Here is a 26,402-nt window from a genome sequence, read left to right as displayed (position 1 = left end):
ATCTCAGCTGCCCTTCCTTAGGATCCCTCCACCATATTTTTTGAGGCAGGCTCTCTCAGTGGGACCTGGGGCTTGCAGATTAGGCTAGGCTGGCTGGCTTGGTAAGCCACCTGTGTCAGCCTCCTAGGTGCTGAGATCAGGAGCTTGCTTCACCAGGGTGAGCTCTGTCACTTGAGTGCTGAGGCTCAAACTCCAGTCCTCCTGCTGACCCTACAAGTACTTCAGCAACTGTTCTTTCCTCCAGCACCTTACTGCTTGTTTTTAAGGTGTGTAAAGGTGCTACAAGAGGGGAACTGAATTCAAATCAGGTTTGTTCAGTTAGTGGAAAAATATTAATACTTAGGCCATTTCATGTAATAATGCTGTTTATTTCATGGTGTAATGATGTTTTATTTAGAGTATTATCCATGAAAGACTACGTTGAAATCAACTTCAATTTGTGGAATATACACTAATCATATTTATTCTGTCACATCCAAAGTGCTCTCAATGTTCATCTATTATAAATATACTTTCAAAGTAATGTACATGAAAGAAAAATGTTTAAACACAGGATTTCCAATGGACTGATGCACTTCCCACATTCCCAAGCCATCCTTTAGTATAACCATGCAAATCAGAGAATATTTCTGCATTTTTCCATTATCCTTAGGTCTTTAAATACTTGTGAGTTTCAGCTATGGCTTACTTTAAATTTGGTTTTGTAATAAATATAGACTATTATTTATGTAAGATTTCTTTAACACAAAGAAAGGAAGTGTTTTAGAAACTCTCTGCATTCTAGATGGGAATGGGATTAGCTGTAGATCCCCACAGAGTTAAAACTAGCCCAGAAGCAAAGAAAGGCATAGCACCTCACAGGGAGTTTCAGGAGACAGTTAATCTACCCTGTCATGTTTAGGTGTGCTATACATTTTCATTAACACCATTAAGATCAAAACTGTATTAAAACAACCTCAGCTTTAGGAAATGGAATTAGAAGGGACAGGGCTTATCTTTTCACCTATGCGTACACTGTACACAGTCAGGATAGGCAGTTTAGAAGACACTGTTGCTGTATTAGCCAGGGACTTTCTTGCGTTCTCATCCCCATAGGACCCTGCTTGTCCCAAGCCATCTGACTGTTCATTAACATTGTACTGGAAGAGAAGGGGTCAAAGAAGAGGAGAGAGGGGAGACTAAACAATCAACTTTGTTATTATTTTTTCTTGTACTTAATAAAGATGACCAAGAGATTTGGGATACCGTAGAAGAATGCAGTGTGGATTTTACAATATAGGTGTGGTTTAGCAATCTATGCTGAGAACTAATCAGAAGGTGGTCAGGTGACTTCAGACCTCTGGAGCACAAGTTAGCACTGTTGCTAGGCTCAGTGACACTAGGGTTGGACTTCTGGCCTTCAGGGCCTGTTGTATGCCTCTAGGAAAGAAAATAAGAATAATTTATAGTTTAGGTGAGTTTAAATAAATATTTTGTGCAACCAACTCTAAAATTATCTTTTCAGGATATATGCCAAAAGATAACTTGCTGCACATTTACAATTTTAAAATTTGTCCACAAGTTTAGCTCAATAAAGAAGACAGACAGACAGACAGACACACACACACAGGTTTAACTTAAAGAATGAATATATAACGATAGATGAGTCTAAGATAAATAGAAGATACTGCAAGAAGTCCAACTCAAAATCAAGGAGTACAGTTAAAAGAAGTTCTAAAGACTGCAGGTCTGATTCTTCCTTTCACAGACCCTTTATTTTCTTTTCAAAGACATCTCAACAGCATCCTCCAGTCCCTGTGGAAATGCCCAGTTGTTTTCTCCGTGTCAGAAAAGCTGAAAGTAATAAAGGAACATTGGTTTGAAAGATGGGGTCTAAGAAGTAGGTGATTAATTCACCCATGGAGGGCAAAAGGGAATCCAAACCATCTTTTAAGAAAGATTCTTTTAGGGCTTCTACGAGTGAGGGAACCAGATAGTACCACTTTAAGTATTTGACAAGGAACAACTCTCTGGAGAGACACTTTTTTAAGTTTAGGAATAAAAGCAAAAGGCAAAAGTTATCCCCCTGCCGATTGCTTCGCACTTGGGGGGCCGGGTGTTAAACCGCAGATGATGGCTCCCAAGCCTGGGCTGTCCTTGTTGGAGGGCATGGCGCGCCATAGATTTTTATTTTCACAAAACACACTCCCAGAGGCTTGTGGCCTTCCAGACAGCAGCTGGCGCCGGGCAGAGGCATAGCCTCCAGCCGAAGCTACTGCCTACTGCTCGGTTCTGCTCTTGGCTGAGCATCCCTGGCAGCGTGGGCTAGTTCCACAGCCTAAGCTTCCCAATTTGAGCAGACGCTGTTCCCTTCTGGAAGGACCACCACTGGGGCTAGCAATTGGAGGTTGCTCTGCGGATTTTAGGCACTCAGAGCTGGTTTGAAGGAAGGAGGGACTAGATTTGGAGAAGAGCCGGCCGCTCTTAAAACTCTTGGTGCCTAAAATGAGTGAGATGGTGGCCAAATAGAGCGGAGGGAGATTATCTCATTTTAAATATCCAGGACTTCTGGATGCGCCAGCGATGTGTACAGCAACTGTCGATTTGGCAGCAGACTGGACTCGGTCAATTGCAATTCCTTTCCTACTTCAAGCTTACCTCCCCCAGAGCTGTGCTCAGACTGTCCTCACAGCCTCCAGGTGGGAGGGAGCTGAGCGAGAGGGAATCAAAAGTCAGCTTCCTTTTGCTCTCCGCTGGTGGCAGATGCGCAGCTGGTTGGTCCTAAGCAGGTTGGTGTTGGAGGGAGAAAGCCGGCACTGCTTAGCATCTTTGTTGGCTTGGGGCGGAGGATGCTCAAAGGATTTGGAGGAAGAGGTTGGGAGTAGAGTTGTGTGGATTATTGGTGGAAGAACATGATATGAGGTGCCAGATGCTTCACCAGCCACCGCCCAGCGCCCCTTGGAGAAGAGAGGGTGAAGAGGGCGCGGGGGCGGGGGCCGCCCTGCAGCGCAAGGAGCGCGTGGTGGCCAGGGGGCTGTCTCTTTAAGCGCTCCGGAGGGGCTGGGGCCAGAGGGCGGCGAGCGCGTTGCCATGGCACCAGGGCTGCGGGGGCTGCAGGACCGCTATGCTCGCTGGTCTCTAGTTGTCTCGGGTAATGCAGGGGCTGTGCAGCTCTTGGGCTACAGCGCCTGGGGTTGGCTTGGCCGGCCACAACTAGCGCTCGCTCTCTGTTGCCTGTGTCGCCCGCTGGGGTCGAGCTGCTGCCGCACCCTTCGAAGCAAGACGCACGTCCGCGGTCCTCAAGAGCGAGGCGGCACTTGCAACTTCTGCCTGGCGAGCCCAACTTCTGCGCGGGATTCGGACTTGAAGATTCCGAGCGGCGCACCGCGCGCAGTTGGGGCGGTGGTCCCGCTAGCTCAGCATCACCGAGATGACCTCCCCACTGTGGTTCTGGTGCTTCTGCCTCTGGGCGGCGGACCACTGGCCACCAGGAAGCGCCCTGCAGCTCCAGCCCGGCATGTAAGTGGAGCCTGACAGCTAGCTTAGGTCTGTGCGCCCCTGCCCTACTCGAGCTACACCACGGAGAGGTAGAGACCAGGTCTCTCAGCGAAGCAATGGAGGGATGGGGTGCTACGATGCACTAGGCGTGAGAACTTGAGGATGTCCTTAACTGAGTACGGGTGGGAACATTATCATAGACTAGACCTCAGGGAGCGCCGCCGCCCAGCAGAACTACTGTTACTGAATGGACCCTGATATTTCTACCTAATATTTTCCAAGCACCCGACAGACGACCCCCCCAAGTTTGAGTGTATATTTTCATATTTGGGGAGTTGAAAGCCCGTCGAAAGGGAATTATCTTGACTTCTTAAAAAAAGAATCTAATGTGTTTCTGCACAGTCCCCCCGCTTTGGTGGAGATATGATGAAGTCCAAAGAATGGGTTATTTCAAGGATCTGATGAGATAGGCAAGGAGCCAGCAATACTTATGTCGCGCCCAGGAGAGAGGCACTTGTGTGGTTAGTTGGAGAGTTAGCAGGAAGGGGCACAGGGGGGATTCCTTCTTCCTTAGAAGTGAGTAAGACTGGGAATGTCTGTTCTTGGTCACCGTGTGGAGCACTGGGAGGAGTTCTGAGAAGTCCTACAGCATGGTCTACTAAACTGAGAAGTTTTTGCTAGGTCTTACTTTACATCAGTCCACTGGAGAAAGCGGGCTCTGACTCTTCTTTTCCTCTTCTGCTCTTGGGCAGTAATGAGCAGACAGCAGAGTCCTTTGACCATTTCTGCAGCCCCTCTTCTTTGCTTTTCTGAAATATGAATTAGTATACAATAGAAAAAGTGGGTTAGAGAAAAGCCACTCATACCTTTCCCCAGCTTTACTTCTTCCTGTAAGAAAAATACGGTTTGGGGGCTCACGTTATGTTTCAATATTTCATCATCTGTGAAATTCAGTCTGCTACCTGGTTACTGCACAGGTAATGAACTATGAACAGGTCCAGGGTGACACTGTATTTCACAATTTTGACTACATAGTGGCTAAAGGTGTATTCTTCTGAAATTCGAGGAATTGCTGTGAGTTTGATTTCTCTGGAATTGATAAGATTTGCATTGTTTTCTTTGAAGAGGTGAATTTAGACTCTTTCTTTTATCTCGGAAAACATCACTCTGGGTAACCTGTGCCTGTGAAAGCCTTCATCTTATAATGCTTTAGAGCAAAGTCGCTTTAGTGGTAATACTGTTAAAATGAGCCCCAGGTTTCCTTGTCCCATTTCCCCGTGTACGCTGGACTGAACAACCCCAGTGGGAAGACACACTCCACTCTTACATGACAGTGTTCATCCCCTTTCAGTGTTGACTTGGCCTAGAATGATGATATTGCAATAAAAAAAAAAGAATTGTAGCTCATTTATATACCAGCTGACGTGAAGCCAGATATTAAAACTAATATAAATTCTTGAAAGATTTAATAGAGATGTGTTTCTCAAGGAATTGCTGAAGTCACTCTGATGATTTTTAGTTATTTATGGTAGGGGAAGTCCAGTCATTTGTTTGTAGTTCTCTCTGGTGCCGGAGTTCACACATAGTGGGATCTATTGCCAGGCTTTTTTATATTATTATTATTATTATTATTGCAATTCTTGGCATGTGGAATACACATACAGCACTTGACTACCACACACTTGCCTGTTTGTTAAATGCGAGAGAATTCTTCCTGAGATTGTCATCTCATCTGAGTCTATTACTTCTGGAGACAGGCTTCTGATGAAAGTATGCCATCTGATTGACCCACACTTACAGGTCATCAGTGTAGTGAAGAGTTATGTGTAGCTTGTCTTAGAAGATCAAATGAAAATGAGCAGCTCACAAAAGTCAGATTTAAATACATGTCACATCTATGATTGTATTTCTTAGAAGGGAAAATCATTTAGAAAATGTATTAATGAGACAAAAGATGGGTGCCATGGATTTCCCCATTCTCACGATGATTTTGTTTGATCACAGTTTAGAAGCTTTGGATGACTAATGTGAGACTGATTCAGAAAATCAGCACTCCACTGAAGGACTCATTGTGTGAGTAGTTATCACAAACCACAGCTAATAGCTAACTCCTTTGGATTCCTACTTAGACACCAGATGACTTCTAGCTACTTTGCAAATACCGGTGTCATGAGTGAGATGGGCAGTTCTTCCATGCCCATGAGTGGGGAAGAGGCATGGCTGAGTGGAGATCTGCATTGCCAGATATGAACCCAGATATGTTCACTGCAGAGCTGGGGCTCTTCCTGTCCTTTCTTCTTTTTCTTTCTGTTTTTGACAAGGAGTCACATGCAGCCCTTGCTAGACTTGATCTCACCCACTATGTAGCTGAAAGTGTTCTTGAACTTCTGATTCTCCTCCCTCTACCTCCCAAGTACTGAGATTACAAGCATGCTTCTACCACCACACCATACCTAGTTCCAGAGTTGGGGTTTAACTATTCCAGAACATCCAGGCCTAGGCTGTTTTTATGAAGTTTGTTTTAATTTCCCTTTCTTCTCAGTGGGATTGAAGCTGATATTTTCAATCTAGGGGATGTCAAGACACTTCGGGCACCTCTTCTGGGTTGTAACAACTCTGGGTTCGGTGGGCATCAGTGCTCCATTTGAGTGCCAACTGTCCCATGATGTGTGTGATAGAACTTACCAGGAAGTTCTGAATTCTTTTTGCTTACTGAAGCCTTTCCATGAGAAATTCCTGACTGCTGCTTAGTGATGGCCTTAAGGCTTTCTGTTTGCTTGCTTGTTTGTTTGATAGACTAATCATGCCACAGACTTGGCCGGCCTTGGACTCTCAGTAATCCTCCTGCTTCAGCCTCAGGAGTGCTGACATTTTGATAAGGGGATATTGATGAGTTTATGTATGTTAATGGTACTCTGAACACGATTTTCACAGGATTAAACAGGAGGAGTAGATAAACTCCACCCAGATTGTTGAGGCATCAAAGGATAGTTAAATTAAAATATAGCATTTGTGATGTACTTTTGTGAAGACTTGCATAACACTGAGATGAAAATAGTGAACATAGAGGTGTAATGAGTCTTTCTCTGTCCCACCAGCCAGCTCCCAAATAATGGTGTGGAGACTTCTTATTAATTTCATAATTATGAAAGCTCAGCCTTAGCTTAGGCTTGTCCCACTAGCTCTTATAACTTAAATTATCCTGCTTTTATTAATCTATGTTTTGCCATGTGGCTTTTTACATTTCTTTTATTCTGTATGTCCGACTCCCCACGTCTCCATCTCCATAGCATCTGTCTTCCCCAAAGCACTATGTCCTTCTGATCCATCAGAACAGAGAAAGCCTCGACACTCAAAGCCCTTTCCTTAATACTTCCATGGTCTCTATCTTTCCCAGGTGCTCCCTGGTGCTGTGATTACTTTCTGTCAACTAGTTGCTATCTCAGCCTTCTGATATAAGGTTAATTTTATTTAATTAATGCAAATGCAAACTCAGGGTTCACAGTACCTCAACATGGAGGTACTGTAGCGATCAGGACAGAATTAAGATAGAGCTAGCCAAGGTAGGCAGTGGTGGTACCAGCACTTGGGAGGCTCAGAGTGAGATTCAGAACAGGCACTGAAACCACAGAGAGAACCTGTCCTGAAAAAAAAAATCAAAACAAAACAAAAAAGTAGAGCTAGTCACCTAAGTTCTCAGACATTGGGATATTGTTTGTCTAGCATCTGGGTGGGGAGACTTTAAGAAGACAAGGTCGATGTGTGACCAGGCAGTCTTCTAAACTGTATGGGACATCTCACATCCATGCTCTAATATGGGCATCTCACATAGGTAGTTCTGACATAGAATTCAAAACGTGGCACATAGCCTTTGCATCCACATGTGTTAGAGGTTTTGCTGTGCAGTGAGAAAATACCTATGTAAATAGTAAAGGAAGAAGAGTTTGCCTGGCTCATACTAAGTTTTCAGTCCATGACTGGTTTGTTTTGCTGTTTATGGGCTGTGGTGAGACAGATTACCATGGCTAACAGTGTGACAGAGCAAAGTTGCCTACCTTAGTGTGGACAAGAGGTGGGGATTGGGGGTTGGGAGCGTGGGCTATCGTGAGAACTAGCTATCTTTCCAGGGTGTGCCCTATGACCTACTTCCTTCAACTGATCACCACCTTCCATTGATGCTATTAAGTTGGGATTTTATCAGGGATTTAGCTATTGACTAGGTCATTGTCCTCAGGTGCCAATCACGTTTCTACATGGGCACTGCTGAGCATGCAATTTCGATAAACCTTCTGAGAGGATCCTTTATGTACAAACCATAATACAATCTCTCCCTACTACAGACTTGTGCACAAATGTGGTCCAGGCTCCTAGAGCTGACGTGGAAACCTGGAGCCAAAATGGGTGGAATTTAGAACATGTCTGAAGTTTTGTGGCTGAGGAGCAGTGGGGTCACCTTTGAGTCCTGTCTTTAGAGCCGGGTTTCTGTTTACCATGCTCGCTGGTGGTTCCTCCGCTATTTTCAATTCCATTCACTATGTTCAAGCTCTACCCATTCTGATCTTCCCCTGAGATCTAAATCTGTTTATTTATATTTAGCAAAAGTTGTTTTCTGCTACCCCACCAACTGGACCCAGACATTTGCCTTACAGCTTTGGCAACCCATGCTTTACTGCTAATATTGGCATTAGGCACATTCGCACCTGGTTTCTGTCCTCTGTTTCAGTGTCCCCATGTTTAACCCTTTCTTCTTTCATCTCTTATTCCTGTCCATGGCACCCTTGCTTTGATGCTTCAGGGGCTTCCTGGTATATTTTCTCTACATCCTCTCTTCTTACTGTGGCTTTTTTGTTTGCACCCTTGCTTTCCATTCACAAACGCTGTTCTGTTTTCTGTCTGTAGTCTGTCTTGTCTGTTGACCTGTCTTGACCCTGTTTCTTTACCTTCCCTTTAATGTCTTAAAGAAAGCTCATTGATGCTTCTTTATCCTTCTCCTTGTCCCTCTCCTCTGTCTCCATCTCTTCCTTTGTTTGTGCATATACATGCATGCTCATGAGTGTGTAGCCAGAGGATAACTCTGGTTGTCTCCTATCATTCGGCACCTTAATTTAAAGAAGGATGAATTTACAAATAACAAACACTCCATGGATGTCCATACAGTTAGAGTGGGCATTCTGAAGCTATGGGCTTCACCTAGGGTTTTACACCTTCACTATCAGTTACATGTTTATGCACTTAACCACCATACACAAAAAATGACTACCACAGAGTTAAAACTTGAAATGATTGCTCTGTATCCCATTTATGACTTGCGTGTGTCCTTCCCACGCATCTTGTCCTTCCTCTGTATTGTAACCACATTTGTTTACATACACACATGTATAGACAGTTGTAGGCTAGGATCTACATATGCAACAGAACATTATTCTTTTTTCTTTTTGAGATCGAGTGACCTCACTTAAAGTCACACTCTCTAAATCTATCATTTTTTTTAATTTAGTGATTTCATTTTTCTTAACAGCTAAATAATATTCCATTTAGAACATGTTCCAGATTTTCATTACCTAATTATCTGTTTATGACATCAATATTGGCTCTGTTTCCTTGCTGTAGTAAATACAAGAACAATAAACATGAATGTGTAAATATATATATCATAGGTGTGGTGGTCTGAAAAAAGAAATGGCCCCTCAAAGGGAGTGGCACTATTAGGGTGTGGCTTTGTTGTAGTGGGTATAGCCTTGTTGGAGGAAGTATGTCACTGTGGGGGTGGGCTTTGAGATTTCCTATGCTTGGAATTGCACCCAGTGAGTCAGTCGACTTCCTATTGTCTCTGAGTCAAGGTGTAGGACTCTCAGTTCTAGTACATCGCCTGCAAGCTGCCATGATGATAAAGACTGATCCTCTGAAATTATAAGAGAGCCCCTCAATTAAATATTTTCATTTATAAGAGTTGCTATGGTCATGGTGTCTCTTTACAGCAGTAGAAACCCTAACTAAGATAATAGGGTACAAAGTTCTCTGGGTATGTGCCCAGGAATAGAACAGCTGGGTCATATGGTAATTCTGGTTTTAATTTTTGAGGAAATCCATACTAATTTTTACATGGATGATGTGCTGGATGGTTTTATGTCAACTTGACACAGATGAAGTAATTTGAGAGGGGGGAACTTCAATTGGAAAAATGCCTCTATAAAATCCAGCTGCAGGCAAGCCTGTAGGATATTTTCTTAACGAATGATTGATGAGGAAGGACCCAACCCATTGTGGATCATGCCATGCTTAGGCTGGTGGACCTGAGTTCTATATGAAAGCAGGCTGAGCAAACCATGTGGATCAAGCCACTAAGCAGTACCCTCTATGGTCTCTGCATCAGTTCCTGCCTCCATGCTTCTGCTGTGTTTGAGTTCCTGTCTTGACTTCCTTTAGTGATGGACGATGATGGGCAAGTATCAACCAAATAACCCCTTTCCTCCTCATATTGTTCTGTCATGGTGTTTCATCACAGCAACAGTAGCTCCAACTGAGACAGATGTGTTAATTTTTATTCCTCATAGCAGTGTATAAAGGTTCCTCTGGTATCTCTAAGTAGTTTACTTTTCCTTCATGATTAGGAATGTTGAACACTTTTTAAAATAGCTGTTGGTCACTTATAATGACCCCCCCCCACACACACACCCTTCAAAGCTGTGTGTTCGACTCATTAGGCCATTTGTTGATTGGAAGTTTTATTTCCTTGATATCTGCTTTCTGAAGTTTTTTTTGTAACATCTGTTAGTCCTCCTTTGAATGTAGCTAATAATGATTTTTTTCCCATTCTGTGGGCTCTGTGCTCTGACGATGGTGTCCTTTACTGAACAGAAGAATTTTAATTTCATGTTGCCCCATCTGTTGATAACTGGTACTCATTTCTGCACTACTGAAATTCTTTTCAGAAAGTTCTTGCCTACTCCAGAGCCTTCAAGAATATTCCTTATTTTTTCTTCTAGAAATTCCAGTATTTCAGGTTATAATTAAGGTATTTTATCAATTTTTATTGATTTTTTCTACAAGGTGAAAGATATTAACTCAATTTCATTTTTCTGTAGGTGAATATCCAGCTTTGTGTATATCATTTGTAAATAGCCTATATTTCTAATGTATGTTTTTGCCCACTTTGTCCAAAATTAGGTGGCCATAGTTTTGTATGTTTATTTCCAGGTCCTCTACTTTAGTCCATTGGTCAAACCTGTCTGGGTTTTTGCCTGTTTGTTTGTTTTTGTTTTTTGTTATTTGAAACAAAATCTCTCACTCAAACTGGAACTCACAGTTTAGGTTATGTTGACTCATCAGTAAGCCCCAGGGACCCTCCTGTTTCTTCTTCGAGAGCACGAGGATTACAGCCATTAGCTGCTTTCTCTTACTTTTATATGATGCTGGGAACTGAACTCACTTTGCCCTGAGCTATCTTCCCATAACTTGATTTTTTAAATATAATTTATCAATTAATTTATTGTGGGCTGGTCTCCTCTGCTGTGGATCCTTCTCAGAGCCTTCTTTGTATATACCCATCCTCACTTTCTGTAGCATGTGACGTTGTTAGCTCTTTCTGTTTCTGCTTTTCTATAGCTTTACCTTTTCCTTTGTATTCCCAGTGCCATCTGCATGGTCTCTCCCTGCTGGCCACGTCATTTCTCCTGCCTTTCTTCCTACCAGTTCCCATCTTGTACTCTATTCTGACATCAACCCTACCTCTACAGCTGGCTGCAGGCTCTGTGGAACTACAAACTTGCATTTTGTGCTAGATGCTGATCATGTCCATGGGGTTCAGCTCAGAATGCCACCGGCCATCTACTCATCTCTGCCTCCTACCTTTTTGGGTGCTTTGCCTAACTTCTCCTTTAGTATACCTGAAAACTTTCTTTAAAAAGACTTTTCTTCTCATTTGTTTTCTTGTTATTTGTGAGCCTAAGGTGCCATGGTTGTAGCAAGCCCTTTTCTATGGTAACTTATGAGTAATTTAAGTTTTATATTTCCTCAGTTGCCAAATGCTATAAACAGCAGCACTGAAATACCTTTTGTGCAGCTCTTATTCCGGTTTTTACATGGAGCCCAGCTGACTACCTGTCCACACACAACATTATGGTCAGCTTATGGTCTTTCATATACTTTAACTTTTTATATATAATATACTATATTATATATAATTTAATTTTAAAATTAGATTTACTTTAATTGATACATATTGTGTGTATCAGTGTATTGAGGGCCACTGTGGGGTATTTGACACCTGTATACACTGTATGATGTTTAAACTTAGATAACCCTGTGTATGTCTTTAGCCATTCATTCACCTTAAGTGTGTGTGTTTTTGTGTGTATGCATGCATGTGTTTGTGCTAGTGTATATATCTGCCAGAGGACAACCTTGAGTATCATTCCTCAGTCATTGCCTTTTTTTCTTTTTACTTTTTTAAAGACAGTTTTTCTCAATAGCCTGAGATTTGCCAGGTGGGTTAGGCTGGTTAATCAATGAGCCTCCAGGATCTATCTGTCTCCATTTGTCCCACACTGGGATTGCAAACACATACCACCATGCCTGGCTTCCCCCGAACCCCACTTTTTGTGGGTTCTGGAAAGGCAAGCACTTTATTTACTGAGTTCTTTCCAGACCCATTACCTTTTGTATTTAAAACATTTAAAATCCTTTCTTCTAGCCTTAACTAAATATAATACATATGTACCACACATTATTATAATCTACACTTGCTGTGACCTACACACCTTGGGTCCCAGAATCCTGGCTAGGGGTGTAAAGGGATTTAGAAAAGACACACACAGGGACACGTTCTGAAGTGAGATCAGGTGGGATGCTGTAACCACTCCACCACAAACTGGGAACCCCCTCATTTTTATTAGGTCCAGCACATGGGGAGGGGCTAGCTAGTCTGGGGAGGAGATCTCTGTAGGCAGCCATCTCAGGCTGGAAACATCCTAGAGGAGGAAACTTCACTTGCTAGTCTTTGTACACATGGCCAGTTGTTCATGAGCACCCCTCCTGGGGCTGCCTGAGGAACTCTTTCCTCCCTCTTGAGCCTGTCCCATATGGGGAATGGCTTTGTCAATATACCAGGGGCCAGTTGGTCCTGGAGTCCTCAAGAGTCTATGCTCATGTTTAAACACACGTTGATGCAGGAGGTCACTCACTCAGGGCTTCCTCTGGCCCTACACACACTTTCTCTATGAAGCGGCAGAACAAAATGTTTCGCTCCTTCTGTTTGTACGTAGGACTTATTGTTGACTGTCCACCCTTCTCTGCTGTCTCTCCTCCCGTCAGCTTCTGGTCATCACCACGGTGTGGTAAATGGCTAGGAAACCAACACTTTTCATTTCCACATGTGCTGTGAACCAAGCAAAATCTGTATTTCTGTGTCTGGATCATTTCATTAACGTAATCATCTCCAGTCCCAGCCGCTCTGTTACAAATGAAAGGTTTCGTCTCTTTTCAATAGTGGAATTAGGAATAAATGTGGGTTTATAATACATATATGCTTGCATATGTATATGTGCTTCTCACTTTCATTTTATATATATATGTGTGTGTGTGTGTGTGTGTGTGTGTGTGTATACTTTACAAAAGTAAGTCTTTAGTAACTGTTTTCTTTCATTAAAAACTGATTATTGTAAAGGTCTTAGGTATTTATCACATGCCAGGAACAAATTATGTTCTTTATTTATTTTAGTTCTGTTAGTCCCCACAAAAATCGTATTAGAAGATAATAGTTGAGTGCATATGTTATGATAAGGAAGTTATGTTTTCTGAAGAAAGTGCATATAAGGATCTGAAGCCCCAGAGAAGGCTCAGATAGTTAACTCAGAAGGAGTTAGGACTGGAATCTAGTCTGGGTCTGAAATTGGGGCTCCTACTTACCCTCCTGTACACAAGGACTTTTATTCTGGCATTATTCAATTCCATTAACATTTGTTCATTTGTTAAACACTTGTCTTTTTTTTTTTTTTTGGTTTTTCGAGACAGGGTTTCTCTGTATAGCTTTGCACCTTTCCTGAGACTTGCTTTGGAGACCAGGCTGGGCTTGAACTCACAGAGATCCGCCTGGCTCTGCCTCCTGAGTGCTGGGATTAAAGGCGTGTGCCACCACTGCCTGGCTTAACACTTGTCTTTTGAAATTTTGTGTTTTAGATTTCTCTTCAGTCCCCTTATGAACGGTCTGTGATTTTACTCTGCTCATAAGCTAACAAGTTAGTTCACCACAGCTTTTAGTTCCTGAGGGAAGACAGATTCCTCAGTTAAGAGAGATTCCCTGTCAGTCCTCCAGTGCAGACAACACAAAGGGAGTGTCTGCATCACTAACCCCTCCCCTCAGTTCTGTGCCAACAGCAAGAAGCAGCCCAGGAGGCACTGCATAGAGTTGAAGCTGAGAAGCCTCCAACTTGAGGGCGCCACAGCATTGTAAAGAGCCTGTTCACAGACCTGCTAACCCTTGCTAACTGGGAAATGGTCTTGGTTTTAATTCTTAGAGGACTCTGCCCCAGCTCTAGCAGGACATGTTCCATCCTTATTCTGAGGCTGTTCGTTGTAAAAACACCCTCCCAGAAGGTGAGCAAGCTGTCAATACCATTAGTTCATTTTTGTTCTTATTATTTTCATCCCAGGAATGGAGTCCAGGGCTTCAGCTTCATGTAGGTGAGGCAGGCGTTCTCCCTCTGAGCTCCACCCACCTACATCTCTATGCCCTCTAAGCTTTAAGGGGAGTACTAGAGACCTGGAAAAGCCAACTCAGAGCACTCTTAATGTTTTTCTGCCGTATCCTAACAGTGCACACTTTTCTAAGGTGTAAGGCTAGTTTTCTCCTCCTCCATTGAATCCAGCCCTTTGGTTATGAGCATGTTCACATCGGGACTAGATGAGAATGGATTTAGTGAGCTTACCTCAGAGCTCCTGTCCAGACTCCAGTGTTGGTCTTTTTTTGTTTTGTTTTTGGTTTTTACTTTGATACAGAAATCAAATTACTCACTTGATTCCTTTACAAGTGGTTGGTTTTTCTGTTCTTATTAATTTGCTCAGCAAACATTTATTCAGACTCAAGTAAGATTTGGAGGGACACAAACCAACAATCAAAGACTACCCATGTATACTTCCAGCCCAGTGGGAGGAAGAAAGAGGGCAGGTCTTTCAGGAAGGTTTGCAGGAGCTGATTATCCTTCACAAGCTTCTTGAGAAAAGGTGCGCTGGGTGTGAGGGGCTGATGGTTGTGTCAAACGGATGAGAAGAAGAAATGGAGGCAAGACCTTCCCTTATGAAACTGTAAGATAGTTAACTCTCCCAATAGTACATCTGGGGTGGTAAACTGTATAGCCAAACAAAGGAGGAGTCTAGGTCAGGTCAGATGGGACAGCTCAGGAAGGCTTTGGACACTGCTATGGAATAGCTGGGAAACAGTGTGCATTCATCCTAAGTAAACATTTATTTTGATATGCTGCCCACCTCAGCTTCTTAGTCCCATGGCCAAGAATACATGAACTCAAAACAGAAACATAATCTAGTCGCATTGGCGTCTTGGGGATGAATGGGTTAGAAATGAATCCAGAGTCATGGAGTCCAATTGGGAGCTTCTGTCCACAGTCTAGGGAGAAGCGGCATGCTAAAACCAGGAACTATAGCTGAAGATAAAAGGAGCAGACTGGAAGGACCAGCCTCAGGAGGAGTTAATGGGAATGTGAGCTGGGGAGAAAGAGGCTAAGGAAACTGGGAACTCTGGAAACACAAGGAGAGAAACTGGGAACTCAGGAAACACAATGAGAAAAGAGGCATTCTAGAGTGCGCATGTGGGTCTTGTGTGCCCTGAGGTCCCAGCCGTGGGCTCCTGGGGAAGATCCGAGGAAAAGAGTCAGGAGTGTGGTCTGGACTGGAGCTACAGCTTGATGTTGGTATGGAGAGACAGGTGAGGAGAAAGCATCAGCAAGAAAGGAAACCCAAACATTCCAACAGACAGAGAGGGCAGGGGGCAAAAACCTACAGAGGAAGTCAAGAAACTATTGAGAAGATTGCAGAAGGCCTCAGAGAAGTTGTGTAAAGTAGGAACTTGTAAATGCACAGGGAGTGCCACTCTTGGAAAATCAGACTCAGAACTGCCTGCATAGACCCAGTGGAAGTGTGTTGATCTAATAGAGAATGTTCCTCCTATGGGCATCATTTAAGGTCATGGTGACTAAGAGTGGAAGCTCCTGCAGAGCACCCTTCTGTGCATCTTGCTTGACCAGGCATTCATCCTCTGTTTGCCTCCATCAGTCCACTAGTTAGTTCCCTGGCTAGAAGTTTCAGCAAAGAATGTCCTTTCAAACTACTCCAGCATAACTTGTCAGTCCACACCCATCACGGCATTCTTCTTGGATCTGCAGAGATTATAGAGGTAAGTGAGATAGTCTCTAGGAGATTCATCAGTAAATATTAGTACAGGGTACTTAGATACTATGAAAGAGTTAAGGGCTAGCATTACTGATGTTAGAAAGGAACCAAATTCACTAGAGGAAGCTCTGGAAATCATCATCTTGGCATTGGAAGGGGAGATGGGATGGGTTAGATGAACATTCACTGATGTGAGTAGGAAGAACATGCAAGGCAAGGTGTTGGTGGCTGTGGAAGGGAAATACTGTCTGGGAAACACACACTACACTAGTATCTTTGACTTTGTCTCTACACACACACAATTCTATTCCCGCCAGCACATCCCAGGGTTCCTAAATGCACTGCATAACTTATGTCCCTGGAACCTTTGCTATAGATGGACTCCAATGCCTTCTCCATCTCTTCCAAGACAAGTGCTAATGTCCAGCACAAAAGTTATCCTTTTCAGAAACATTTCAGGACTTGAGGTGGGATTAATGATGTATCTGTCTATCTTAGCAGTGTAGACTGACATCTGTATTTGCTGTAGATGCCTGGAGAGTTCTAGCTTGTTTAAAAAACAACAAAAATCCCTACAACTCTGATAGCCATGTGGTAATGTTGAAGACATGCTTGGGATTTTTAAGGACGTTTCTAGGCAACTCTGTGAATCAATTCTCTGTGTATAAATTATATGGCTTGTCAAATTATGATCTGGAAAATGTTTTCTGTCACTCTGCAGTGGATAGTTTTCAGTGGTGTTTAATGTTCCTTCTCATTGATATGGTTAATTAGGAAGTGACAGTAATTCTTAGCTCTAGTACATTATGCTCTTGAGGGAAGAGGCAGTCCCAGGAGACTTTAACTCTCATTCTTTTGAATTATTAAGGAAACTGTCTCCATGATTTAGTGTAGTGGAAGTTGATCAGCAAAAATCAACCCATTTGAATAGTTTTTGCTTCTGGACTCATAGCTGCAAGCCCCACATGCTCTGTCACACTGTGAAGGGTGTGTTTTATGAGAAGAAGTACATGTGAGGATCAGATGTACAGCTAGGTGTGTGTAGCTGAGGAAACTACTGTGCACTTGAAATCTGCTGATGGAGTGGTTATTGCATGTTCTCATACACATGCACACAGTGTGCCTAGGTGAGATGATGGATGACTGTGGTGATGATTTCACAGCAAATACTTATTTCAAATCATCACATTATATACCATAAATAGATACAGTTTTATTTGTCAACATACCTCAGTGTGGGCTGAAAAGAAGTCAATAATAATAAAATAATAGTCAAATTTTTATTATATATTTATGGAGTTCAAACAAATTTTGGTTAGACTAGCTATCAAAGTCCAAAAGATAAGAAAACAATTCTCTGCATGAATAAACTGATGATGTATCCCGACATCAAAAATTTATTTTCCAATGCATTTCAGGGCTTATGCTGAGAAGCACTTTCTATCTTCTGAACTTGTGAACTCTCTATGTATTGGGATGAGCAAAAATGAACTCAGGCTTCCTTTAAATATGCCACAGCACTAAGTGCGAAAGAAAACAAGTAGGCACTCAAGACTCAATGCATACTGGCCAATTATGTGATCACAGAGTAGCTGTGGGATGTTATGCAGTACTGGAATGAATTTTGATATAGGAACCACAGTAGGCAGCAGCCGAAACATCCTACAGATGTAGTCTCTGCATTTCTTATAAAGCAAATTTTGCTCAAATTCAACTGACAGTTCAGAAGTGTGAGCCAGGAAACAACTCTGTCAGCACTCTCTGACTTTCAGAAATCTATTTACAGGAGAGGCCCCATTAACATTTTAATTGTTCCACTGCTAAACTTGCTCTAGTTGCCACCTTTAAAGGGCTCAGGTTCATTAAAATTTAAGGGACCAGAGAGTTTATGTTCTATTCTAATGACCCAGAGGTGATTGCAAAGGCTCTAAACATTTTTCCCTCTGCTTCATTGAACACCTGAGGGATTCTCTCTGGCAGCTAGACATGCTCAAAAGTAGAATGTTGTATTGCTTCTTCCCAGTATCATCAGGATGCTCTCTCTGCGTCCCCCTTTTCTCTCATCTGAATACTAGGTACCAGGGTCTTTTAAGGTACGTTTATTCCATGGCCCACTCTCCTCTTGTCTCTTCCCCTCTCCTCTCCGCTCCCCTTCTTTCCTCTCCCTTCCCCTCCCTTCCCTCTTTCCCCTCCCTCCCCTGACCCCTTCAGGTGCACATGTTTGCATAGGCACATAGAGAACCTAGGTCAACCCTGAGGACTATTCCTCAGTTATTGTTCACCTGAGTTGTTGCAACTGCCTCTCTCCCTGATCTGTTACTCACTAATTCGGCTAGGCTTGTACCAGTCTTTTTCTTTGGGGCCATGAACCAGCTCCCAAATCATGACACAGAGACTTAGTAGTTTCAAATGCTTGGCCTAGCTTAGGCATGGTTGTGGCTAGCTCTTTTAACTTGAATTAGCCTATTTCTCTTTTGTCTACCCTTGCCTCGGGGATTTTCACTTTCCTCACTTCTGTGTATCTTAATTTCACTGCTTCTCTATGTCTGCCTGGCTGACATCTGCCTGGCTTCTTGACCTGGGCATGTCCCTCTCCTCTTCTTTCTTTCTTCCCTTCTTTTTCCAAGCCCAGATTTCTCCTCCTGTTTATTCTCTCTGACTGCCAACCCCTGTTCCTTTCTATGCCTAGCTATTGGCCATTCAGCTCTTTATTAGACCAATCATGTGCCTTAGGCAGGCAAGGTGAAACAAATGCAAAACATCTTTACATAATTAAACAAATGCAGCATAAACAAAACTAACACACCTTTGCACAGTTAAAGTATTATTCTGCACCATAAATAAATGTAACATACTTTACATAGGTAAAATAATATTCTAGAACATCGACTGACTGTCCAGGGGCCTGCAGATACTTTGATCTTTGCCCCTTTAGCATTGTGATTACAAACATGTGCTGCCATGACCTGCTTCTTTTGTGTGTACTGGGAACCAAACTCAAGAACTCATGCTTGAGTGCCAGCCACTTTATAGCTTGAGCCGTCACTCCAACCCTTTCCTCACAGTATTTCTACAGCTAGATTCCAATTTTATCAAGGGTTAACTGTTTGAATTTTATTATCTGGGTACAGAGAGAGAACATTATTTGACTTTTTGTGGGGAGACTGAGCTGGAAGAGAGTGATGATCAATGTCAGTGGACCCTCAAATCTTCACCCACATGTTAGAAAGCAGTAAGACTGTAGTGTCTTGGTGTCAATTGCTATTTGTATGCTGTGGCTTGATTGTAATTTTGAAGTTGGCAATATTAAACACATAGAAGATACAGAAGTAGTAATAACTGAGAGTAAGGGGTTACTTATATTTTCTATGCACTTATGAGCCTGAAGAATGAAGTTGAGAATTTGTGTGACTCTTTCTGTAAGAAGTTCTGGTGGGTTTTGCCCACAGATTGTGATGAATTTCCAGATGTTCTGTTTTGGAACTTTTGATGCTGTCTGGAAGGTTGTAGATGTTGGTAATGAAGGCTGATGAAGGTAAATTTAAGTTTCTTACATCAAGAAGGGGCTTTTATGGCACAGTCATCACTGGATGATTTTGGGATCTGTTTTGGCTCAGAGGACATATACTTTATGTTAGTGTTGACTATCAACATCATTGTATGACAGACTTGGAGACCATTTTCATCCTGTAAAAAGAAAAGTCCACTTCAAGGGGTAAAGGAATCCTTAAGCAAATGTGGCTTGTTTACATGGGCATGCCAAGGGCCCCAGTACCCATAGAAATAGCAAGGTCTTCCTTAGGTGAGGCTCAGAGGAATGGCAAAATTCTATTTTTGTGTGAGTGTGAATGTTGATAGTGTATGCCAAAGCCATCAACCACAGCCTCCTCCTGTGGTATGACGGCAGCCTGAGACTGCTCCCCTACAGAGACCCCCAGCAAAATCTGCTAAACCTTCCTTCTCATTTAGCAGTATACCTTATTCAGCTGTGCATAGGAAACTTGACTCAGCTGTATAAGGTAAACACACTGAGGTTCTGGGTTGCTGCTGAGGGTCTTGGTGCATCTCCATCAGAGTGCATGGACAATCAAACCTACCTATTCACCACCCCTCGTCGTCGTCATCACTGTCTTAGACATTGCTGTGACAAAACACTATGACCAAGGCAACTTAGGAAAGGAAGAAGATAATTTGTAATTGGGGCTTGCTTACAGTTTCAGAGGGTTAGTCTGTGAACATCACAGAGGGGAGCATGACAGGAGATGGGCAGGCATGGCACTGGGGCAGTAGCCGAGAGCTCACTTCTGCACTGTAGGCAGCAGGCAGAAACTGAGACTTTTGAAACCTCAAAGCCCACCCCTGCTGACACACATTCTTCAACAAGGCCATGCCTCCAGTCCTTCCCCAATCTTTCTTATAGCTCAGGACTAAGCATTCAAATATGTGGGCCGCTGGGGGTATCCATTCTTATTCAAACCACCATAGTCAGGGTTTTAGAACCAAGTCTTGCTGGATATAGCAATCTACACTTTAAATTGTATACTTGGTTTCTCTCTTCTCTCAGTCCCTGATCACTACCATTCTAGTTTCTATTTTCATGAATTTAGCCACCACAGAAGTGGAATCATACAGGAGTTATCTCTTTCTGGCTGATTATTCTTGTAGCCTTATGTCTAGGGGCTCATCCATGTTGTAGCATGTGGTAAGATTGCCTTCCTTTCCAAGCTAGATAGTATTCTCTAGACTAAAACTCCCGCATTTGCCACATTGTCTCTGTCAACTGCGGATAGACATTGTGTTCCTTACAACTCTTGGTTATTAAGGGGAGTGCTGTTATGAGTGGGGACATGTAAGAATCTCCTCCATGTGCTACTTTTGATTTGCTTACATCTCTCCTGGATGCATGATCAGAAGCAGGAGCACTGGGTCATACAGCAACTCTACTGTTAATCTTTAATGAAACTCAAGGTGTTTCTCATTGCACCTCACAAAAATACACAACCCTTTCAATCTCTCTACATCTTTATATTGATCATTAAATGGTTAAATAGTTGAGATATATATGATATATCATGACGTCTTGAAATATGTAGTCAGACATTGTTTAGGCAACCATACTATTGAGGTATCATGGTTGTAACATTTTTGCCATTTCTGAGACAATCTCTCAGCAGACATCCCGCCTCTCTGGCTGTTCCAATCTTTCCTCCCTCTCTTTCTCAATGTTCCCTGAGACTTATGTGAAGGAATTGTGTTGTGGGGATACCTGTTATGACTGGGCACCCCACAATCAGTTGATCTCTGCATTTTGAGCAGTTGTAGTTTTTTGTAATAGTCCCTATCTGCTTTGAAGTGAAGGTGCTTTGATGAAGGCTGATAGCTACACTTCTCTGTGGGTTTAAGAAAAGTATTTAGAATGCAGTTAGGAATTATGTTGGTCTTATAAAGTGGCAGTAGTGGGTTCTCTTAAGATCCATGACTAACCCTGGGTAGTTGGTTAGGTTTCCAATACCAGGCATCGTTTTTATTCTACTGAGCAGGCCTTGAGTCCAATTAGAGAGTTCTTGTTTTACAAAAGATCTGAGAGCCACTGTTGCACCTTTAGTGGTATCTGGTCATGCTGCTTATTGTTGTAGTTCATGAGCATCACAGCCAGGAAAGAATACTGTTACTTCTCTCTCTTGGCAACTTCCATAGCACCTTCTGGTATTCTTAAAGCTGGCCCACAAGGACACTTTCAGGTCAGATCCAGCTCAAATCTTCTGAGTGTTGTATTCAAAGTGCATGGAGTCTTCAGTAAATGGGACTTACCTTCAACCTCCGGGAGGCAACCAAGGGCAACAGCAATAGCTTGCACTGTTTTGGGAGTCTCTCACTCTCCTAACCAAAAATTCAAAAGACAGTTTCTCATGCCTGGCCTAGTGCTTAGGTCTTTGTTAGATAGCCTGTGGCCCTTGAGAAGAGCTTTATCACCCCAAATATCATAACTTTATAAAAATATTTATATTATATATAATGTGTGTACAATAGATTATGTATAATAGATTAAATATTAAATGATAAATGTATATGTGAACATACACTCACATGTATTAATGTAATTTTAGGTAAATATAAAATAATATGAACCCTTAAGGATTTTTCAAATAATTTTAGTGTTATTTGTACATCTTCTGTCCCTCTCCTTCTGTACTGACCTTCTTGCTCTACCTACAATTAAAGCCCCCCTACCCATTTTTTTCATTTTCCCTTCACGTCATCTGTATCCTGCTGTTCCCCTCTTTAGGCCCCTTCCCAATGGTCCCTTTTTACTGTCCTGGTTTTGTGGTTATTCCAGGTAATATATTCAGATCTGAAGATTCAGAATCAGGAGCTACAGAGGAGTGAGAACATGCAGTGTTTGTCTTTCTGGGTCTGGGTTGCCTGACTTAATACAATATTTTCTAGCTCTAGCTCTTTCCCTGCAAGCACTGTGATTTCATTTTTATTTGTAACTAAATAGTATTCTATTGTGTACATGTACCACAGTTTGATTATCCATTCAATCTTTTAGGGGGTGTTAGGTTGTTTCCATTCCCTAGCTATTGTGAATTAAGGGGACAATATTCTTAAATGTAGATGGTATCCTGGTTTACTTGATAGTATATGTTCAAAATAAAAGTAGTTTCAGTATCCTTTACCAATAATACCAAAATTCTAAAAGCTATAAACACTATTAGCTACTTTTGTTGCTACTGTTTTTATTGGTCACTATGTAGGTTAACAAGACATAGTAGGAGTCTGTTATAGATTTTATTATACTTGTTATGAAAATCCTTAAGCTTACTGAAAAAATAAGTGTTTGGTTTGGGAATGGCTCTCTAAACAATTGTGTGCATATTATATACTGTATTTTTTTTTGAGATCCCCAAAATTTAAATTTGGACAGTTTGCCCCCTGCCAGTGTTAGATAATTTTACCATAAATTTTCATTAGAATATTTAATGAACATACTGCTTTTCAAACAGTAATTTAGAAATTTTAAAATGTTTGCTTATTTGGGAAGAATTTGTTGATGAAATGTAAAGTTGCTTTAAGCAACTCTCTACATTTGTTTATTTAAAATTTGAATATTTGTTGCTATATAGCAAGAGGGATTCAGTTCTATGTGTTCTAAAGAAAATGAAAGAGCTTAATCATAAGCTTAATGTTTTCTTACAATATTCCAATATTTTATAACATATCTTGTCAAAAAAAGTAATTGTATTTTATTATTTAGTACAATTCTCATCATGATCAGAAAGTAGAGATTTGTAGATTCATTAGGAGTCAGTGCTATTTTGATTCTATTGAATCCATAGATTCTAGTCAGAAGAACCAGAATTGTTTGACATCTATCAGACCTCCATGCCAGGCATCCAAGTATGAACTTTACATATTATTTTATCCATTTCTTCAGCATAACAGTCATCACATTTGTAATGTTCCTCTGGTTAGTGATAGGCCATTATCTAGGGATAAGATTAGAAGACCCCTAATTCCATGGCTTTATAGTTTACAAAATTTTTAATCTAACATTGTTTACAGTGCATTGAGGATGAACTTTGTGCCCACTTTGGTTACTCTGTATGTGCCTGATTTCAGACAACTTGTTGCTATTCTGATGGATGAAGTAGCCTGGTCAGGACCAGCTGACTGTTCGCCATCACCAGGTTCACTGTTAACGGAAGTGGACACTGAAGCCTTCCTTGTTGTCTGTCTCAGGGACTTTCCAATCTGATCTTTTCATAAGTTTTATTCTATTTGTCTTGTGGTACCCATATTTTTGACATTAACAAGATGTGAGATCTTTAACTCAGAATGCATTAGTGGTAGATCTATAGATGTTCAGGTCCTGGTAAACTCGTAGGTCAAGGAGAGTCACCTGCAGTGCCTAATTCTCCCAAGTCTTTAGCTTTCATATTAAATATGCTCATGAATACTTTTTGGTGTGTAACCCTCATTATTAATAGATTTGCTTCTTGCTGTGGTTACTTTAAATGTATTAAAGCTTAGCAACTTCATGTAGTGTCGCAGGTAGGGCAGCATTTATGCTCTGGCATGACTTCTGTGTAAATGGAAGACACAGGTGGCACCCTTTATGGGACCTCTATTCCCTATGGATACAGACACCTCAAGAGATCTGAGAACCCTAGATGTAGACTTCCTCACCCAAAGCATTTTACAGACTGGCCAAGAATGGAGCTTGAAAAAGAGGTGGCTATTCTCATTAACTGCTTGGGGAGGACTGTGAGTCAGGCTTCCCCTTCCCTGAGTAATGAAGGACAGAAGAGCTTTTGACCTACAGACAAATTAAATGCCACCTGTCAGAAAATTGTGTCTTTGTGATTGTGTGAGAGGGAAAACACATTTGAGAGGAAGCAGCTAGGAACTGGAAGTCTGAATTAAAATGAATTATTCCCGGAAGGGAAGATAAATGCCTACTCTGATGGAACCTGGGGCTCACAGTGCCTCCAGTATGCTGAGGTGCCACCGCTGACTGTTTTGTGGAGAGTTCATTTGCCTAGGAAATAAACTTGCTTTCTCATGAATACTATTTTTAAGATTTCTGTGTATTATAAGGAAAAAAATAAGTTGGAAGCATCTGAAGTGTCCAAGAACAAGCAAGCAGTTGGGTGAAATAATGGTGTATCTTTACACTAGAACATTTATGCAACCATTAAAAACAATGTTTACAAAGAATTTTAATGATCAATAAAATGCTTATGTTATAATAAGTCAAAAAAGAGGCAGGATACAACTGCCTATAACAACACGTTTTTATGTATAAATGTATAAATATAAAGACAATAAGCAGGAATAGAATAAAATATATCAAACTATTTTAGTAATCTTTATCTCTTGGTGGTAAATTGTGGGTACATTTTGTGCTCTCAGCTACTGTTCACAGTTTTAGATGATTTTTTTTTTTTTTTTTGGTAATGAACATCTATTACTTTTTACTTAGGAAAAAAAATTCTATATACCTCTGAGATGATCTTCCAACCTTTAATCTATTATTGACAACAGTCATTTGAAGAAAACAATAAGAATGCTTTGAGCCAACAGGGCTCCCAAAATTTATGGGGCAAAATAATTTTTGTATTGTTATATTGTCTCTTCTATGACAGCATACAGAGGGAGTTTTATAGCTCCTCTGTACTTGAGTAAACATTTGTCATTGTGTGTGCTCTCATGGTGTGTGTTCTCATGGTGCTGCTGCTGTGTCTTCCAGTGAAAGTCAAACCAAAGACAGAGCAGTTCCCCTGCATAAGAGTTGAAGTATCCAATAGCAGGAGGAGCAGGCTATTCACCCTGGATTTCAGTCTTGCTGCCATGTTTCATATTGATGACGACGCATGCAGCCATGAAAAAGTGAGCCTCAGCTAGCTTCTCAGACAGACTTGGTAGGCAAATTCCATTTGAGCCTGTTTCTCACCCTTTTTGTTTTCTTCCTCCTTCCCTTTATCTTTCCTTCTCTCTCTTCATTCTTCTTCTCTTCCTCTCCATGCTTCTACAATCCCTACCCACCCACCTATAACTGTAATTAATGAGGCAATTACATGTAATTTACCTGGTAATCAAGAAAGGTTTATTTCTAGGGTAACTTACAGTCAATAGGGGTTGGTTACAGGATCCAGGAAAGATGAGGTACCATCCAGCTTCCAGAACTACGAGGTATCTAGAAGTGGCCAGCACATATGCACCTCAAGTCTTACGGGGGCTTCCTCTCAGCCACGCCCCAGGGACAGGTCATAGGCAGGTGTGGCAGTTACCCGCTGTCACACTAGGGGTAGTGTTTCAAGGTCAAAGCTAGTACAGCTACCCACTGCACACACTCATGCACACACAGAGATTATATATATATATATATACTATATATATATAGTCTTAGTTAGATATGGCAGGCTTTCTTTTGGGCCACCAACCAGGTTCTAAATACAGAGACTTATTAATAACGAATGCTCAGCCTTATCTTGTGCTTGTCCCATTAGCTCTTAGAACTTAATTTAACATGTTTATCTTCATGTGCATTTTGCCTCAGTGCTTTTTACCTTTCTTTCATTCTATATGTCCTACTCCATGTCTGGCTGGCTGGTGGCTGCCTGGCTGGCCTAGAGCGTCTCCCTCTCTTTCTCTTTTGTTCTCCACATTCTCCCCAAACTAGATTCCTCTTCCTACTTATTCTCTCTGTGTATAATTCCTGCTTATTCCTCTCCTGCCTAGCTATTGGCCATTCAGCTTTGTATTAGACCAATCAGGTGCCTTAGGCAGGCAAGGTGAAACAGCAACACATCTTTACATAACTAAACAAATGCAGCATAAACAAATGTAACGTATCTTTGCCTTGTTAAAATGATATTCCACAATAGTTAGGGTTTCTATTGCTATGAAGAGAGACCATGACCACAGCAACTCTTATAAAGATCATTTAATTGGAGTGGCTTGCGTGTAATTCAGAAGTATATTCCATTATCATCATGGTGGTAACTAAGGCTGTTGGG

The 26,402-nt window shown here is 41.7% G+C and overlaps 1 protein-coding gene across 6 annotated transcripts in view; it reads left to right on the top strand.

Annotated features, from left to right (window-relative positions):
- The first annotated feature begins 2,382 nt into the window (after positions 1-2,382).
- LOC118585330 (EGF-like and EMI domain-containing protein 1) overlaps positions 2,383-26,402 on the top strand; it is a 739,880-nt gene continuing 715,860 nt past the window's right edge. For 2 of the 6 annotated variants that reach the window (XM_036189745.1, XM_036189742.1), the window contains exon 1: positions 2,383-2,768. In XM_036189745.1, coding sequence (XP_036045638.1) covers positions 2,563-2,768 — 206 coding nt within the window. In that variant the 5' untranslated portion in view covers positions 2,383-2,562. Of the gene's footprint in view, positions 3,499-26,402 lie in introns of all 6 variants that reach the window. The other 4 variants (XM_036189748.1, XM_036189744.1, XM_036189747.1 and 1 more) reach the window with 3 other exon arrangements.

Source organism: Onychomys torridus, chromosome 6, assembly GCF_903995425.1.
Source record: "Onychomys torridus chromosome 6, mOncTor1.1, whole genome shotgun sequence".
Taxonomy (NCBI): domain Eukaryota; kingdom Metazoa; phylum Chordata; class Mammalia; order Rodentia; family Cricetidae; genus Onychomys; species Onychomys torridus.
This window is presented reverse-complemented; position numbering and strand designations above follow the sequence as displayed.